Raw genomic sequence first — 4,297 nt, forward strand, 5'->3', positions numbered from 1 at the left:
CACCCGTGTGCGCCTTTTTTCAAGTTCTTAGTTTTCAGGTTTTAGTTTGTTCTATGATTTTTTTATGCACTGTTTTGGATTCTTTGATGAATATGCAATGAACTTATGGATGTGTTACATAAAGTTATATGTATCTATGAATGAAAAGTATGGTAAAGAATTCTAAGGAAGAAATTTTATTGATGGTTTAAAGTGTTGTTAGTATGAGTGCAGGGAGCTCAATCTTAGGAGTTATCATGAAACTCTAATGGTCCTTCATTCTTAATTAGAGAATATTGATACATGTGGTAAGAGTAGTAGGAGGTCTTAGTACAAGTGCTTCCAGTATGGCCTAAGATGCAGTGTACACTAACCTTGTGAGTTTGGTAGGGTGAAACCCCTTGACAATGGCTTTGTAAAGCAATAGAGGCCACCACAAGTGCGCAACCCGCCATAACTCGATAGTCATACTAAATCCAGATAGTCCAGTTTAGGTCTTGACATATTTAAGATGTGTGGACTATTTTATGTGGAATATGAGTCATGTGTGAAATATTAATGTATATTATGAACTGTTTCAAATCACTGGCTTACCCTTTTTTTTGTCGTTGTCTGTCTGTGTATGCTTTTCTCTTTACAACGATCATCTTAAATGGTGTGAGTTTAGAGAGGGCATCTTTCCAGTTGTTTCAGCGTGAGGATGAGGATGAAGCAACAACATAGATAGGTTCGTTATTCAAGACTAGAATCTGATTCTCTAGAAGCTTCAAGTTCCTTGTAAGTTATCATCTATGTAACGTTTTATTATAGTAGCTTTATACTATTAAAATGAAATGTTACAATTTCAAAAAGGAGCTTTTTGAAATTTCCTCACAAAAGAACAAAGACTCCATGTAGAATTATTTTGTTTCACAGAAAAAAAAAGAGTTAATAGTAAAGTGACAGAGAAATGAAAATGTCTTTTAAAACATATTATATATTTAATATATTTTTATCTATTATAAAATTTTATCTTTCCAATTTTTTTTGAATATTTATATGATTTTTATATGTTTTGTAATGAAAGTTTATTATTTTAATAATATATAAGACATTTGAGACTACGAAATGTAAATTTAAGTCTCATATTGGATAGATATGAAAAAATAGAACACCATATAAATTGAAGATCAATAAATTTGTCTTAAAGTTTTAGGTTGGAAGTGGTGTCAATCACTTATGTGGATTGAATTCATATCTCTTCGGTAAATTCTCTCATGAAAAGACCTATTGGTGTTATCAAAGTTGATTATTCATTTTGGTGATTGACTTAGACTATATACTATATGAATGAAAAGTTTATCACTGAAATACTCATAGTTAGAAATCTTTCTGTTTAAGAGACTCATCAATGATAAAAAATAAATTAAAATTATAGATAAGTTCCTTATTTTTGTACATTGCTTTAATATATTTTTTCTACTATTTGAATGTTAGATATTTTGTTTGCCTAAATTGTTAATATAAAGACATTATACATCTAAAAGTGTCTAGATTATACAAACTATGATTTTTTTTTACAATAAACATGGATGTGTTTTATATGCGTCATATAATTTGAGTTATGAACCTTCGAATGTATGTTTTATCAATATTAAAGTTTCATTAGACCATTAAAAGGACAACCATTCCAAGCTAGATTGTTGTTATAAGCATACATGTTCATTAAAGCTCGCACGAAAGTTGTAAGAACATAAATGATTCTATTTATAAAGAAATTAAGTCCATCCTATTTGCAATCAATCTCGTGCAAAATTTGTAAGAAATAAAGATTTTAACAATGTTCAATTTATTTTTATTAAGAAACAATTGATTGTGAGCAAAAACACAATGATATTTCTCAAGTTAGTTATTATGTTTTTGTTGGTATCGGAAGGGGTAATTTTCAAAGAGTTTAGCGCAGCGGATTAAAAACACAGAGAGCGTAAAGCGTATTAGGTTACAGTTCAAACGATTTTGCCCTTTTTTATCAAAGTAATTTTCTTTCAGAAAATTAACCAAACAGTTGATGTGCGATAAGTAAAATAAGTGTGGGGATAAGAAAAATTCACACGAGTATTTTTATACTGGTTCGATTCAACAGAATCTACGTCCAGTCGTTAATCACTATAAATAGTGATTAACAGTTCCACTAAAAATGGTTTAATAGATTACAATCAAATGAATAGAATTAGAATGAAAAGAACCACTCTACCAACTTGAAGAGAACCGCTCCNGCAATCGACCAACGATTCGCAAGCTTCTCCTTTCACAAGACCAGGTAGAGAACCTTGCCAACTTGAAGAGAGTCCGCTTCGATTATCGACACATGATACATAAGCCTCTCCTTTCACAAGACCAGGCAAGGGAACAAAATGAACAGAAGCTCTCAAGAATGTTCCTCTGACAACACAGTGTTCTAAGCTTTCTCAGTTCACCAAAAGTTACTTCTGAAGATTTCAAAAACCAATTATATAGCCAAGCACACTGAATGCCAAAGGTCAGCTCCCAACTGCCATGAATAATCGATTATTGTAAGTGATAATCGATTATTCAAGTCCGTTATAGAAATTTCAAAAAGNTACCAAGTTGTGTTATTGGATAACAACAAGAATAAATCACAGAAACTGGAGGTAAAAGTTTGTTCTTTAGGGGATAATTGTTGGAGAAATACTTTAACTTGTGATGCTGTTCCGTTTCTAATTGGGCGTAGGCTTCGTGGAATTTGTGGTTCTTTCGTGAGTGGTACTTTAAACTGGTTAGCATATCCGAAATCCCGCGCTGGTGATGATGAACGAGGAGGAACTAAAATGAATGAGTTAGAAATATTTTCTTACGATCTAAAGAAGGAGATTTGTAGCTATTTCTGTATGCCTGATGAGATTTTAGAAGTTAGTCCTGTTGGGGCTGCGCTTGAGGTTTTGAATGGTTGTCTGTGTCTTTCTCATTATCATGAGAATGATTTTGTTGTGTGGATGAAGAGGGACTTTAAGGATGAAAAATCTTGGTCAAAGTTGCTGAATTGTAAGAATTATCCTTCGAGTTGTTGCTGCTGTCCTCGTTACATGGACATCATTTGTATGCGTGAGAATGATGATGTCGTGCTGATTGCAGACGCAGGTTTCGAATCAGCATTTATTTGGTGTAACATCAGAGACAATAGAATGGAGGGTAGTGAAATTTACAACGATGACAAATTTAATCTTTCCTCTTATGATTATGTTCATAGCTTGGTTTTGCCGTATAAGATTTAAGTACCTTTATGTTTTTTTTAATTGATGCTCTTGATTATTAAGGCTACGGAGGTTCCTAAGTATGCTGTGAATGGGTTGTGCTAGCTTGGTTCTACCTTGTCAAGCTAAGGATCATATGAAGTAAAGAGTGTATGGTTAATTAGGAGAAACAATATTTTAATATAGTTTTTTCTTATAATTTTAATATAATATATATGTGTTATTTTTTAATTGATTGATTATTTATTTGTTATTATAATAATATATTTTAAACTCAATTATGATGTAATGTATTTGGTTTCTATCCAATAGTAACCATAATAATTTTCTGATAAAGAAATTGATATTATTAAGAGTAACAGTAGTTTTTGTGTTTTCATTTTATGATTTTTTGGTTATTTAGATTATCTAAACTCATTCACTTTCTCTTAAATAACATGGACAATGTGATAGTGTAACATTTCATTTGATAATTCATAATTGATATATTGTAATATCATACCGGGAAATATAAAAGATTTTACACATGACACATTTTTTTAAGTTATTCTCTACTTTCTCTTTAGATTTCTAATATCATCTTTTATCTTTTTTAAGATAAGAGATTAATTATCATAGAAATCCTTCATCTTTTTTAAAGATTAGAGATTATTATAGAAATCTTAACTAAAAACAAAAACTATTTTTGTCATTAAAATAAGTTCAACTTTTGCTTCTTTTTTTTCTTGAGTCATTTGAAACATTTTAAACTTAAGTGTGTACATATTACTCATGAGAACTCAAGATTATTAGGATATGTTTATATCATTCATGTGAATTTTCTTTATGTAAATAGATGAAGTGAGAGTTAGAGCTTTTAGAAATAAAGTTGAATTAGAATTCTTCAATCCAGGTACAATAAGTTAGTCAATTTATAATAGTATTTTAATTTAATGATGTAATGTTGAAGAAAGCATGATTTTTGTTTTGTTAAAAGAAGTTTAGTTTTGATTAATTGAAAGGTACACCTAGGTTGTTGAATGTTGAGTACCAAGGTTGAAATAGAATGTTGTTTTAAAAACTTTTTC

The 4,297-nt window shown here is 30.2% G+C and overlaps 1 protein-coding gene across 1 annotated transcript; it reads left to right on the forward strand.

Moving 5' to 3' along the window:
• The first annotated feature begins 2,326 nt into the window (after positions 1 to 2,326).
• LOC106770181 lies at positions 2,327 to 3,251 on the forward strand. Its single transcript, XM_014656004.1, has 2 exons — positions 2,327 to 2,394; positions 2,711 to 3,251. The coding sequence occupies exons 1-2, from the start codon at positions 2,327 to 2,329 to the stop codon at positions 3,249 to 3,251; spliced, it is 609 nt and encodes a 202-aa protein (XP_014511490.1).
• Positions 3,252 to 4,297: the final 1,046 nt, after the last annotated feature.

This window comes from Vigna radiata, chromosome 8, assembly GCF_000741045.1.
Source record: "Vigna radiata var. radiata cultivar VC1973A chromosome 8, Vradiata_ver6, whole genome shotgun sequence".
Lineage (NCBI taxonomy): Eukaryota > Viridiplantae > Streptophyta > Magnoliopsida > Fabales > Fabaceae > Vigna > Vigna radiata.

What these genes read in the sequence shown, in the direction of transcription:
- LOC106770181 (XM_014656004.1), top strand. Translation starts at nt 2,327, where the DNA reads ATGATACATAAGCCTCTCCTTTCACAAGACCAGGCAAGGGAACAAAAT. An exon ending in GAACAGAAGCTCTCAAGAAT is followed by an intron (nt 2,395 to 2,710) that starts GTTCCTCTGACA and finishes AATTGGGCGTAG; the next exon opens with GCTTCGTGGAATTTGTGGTT.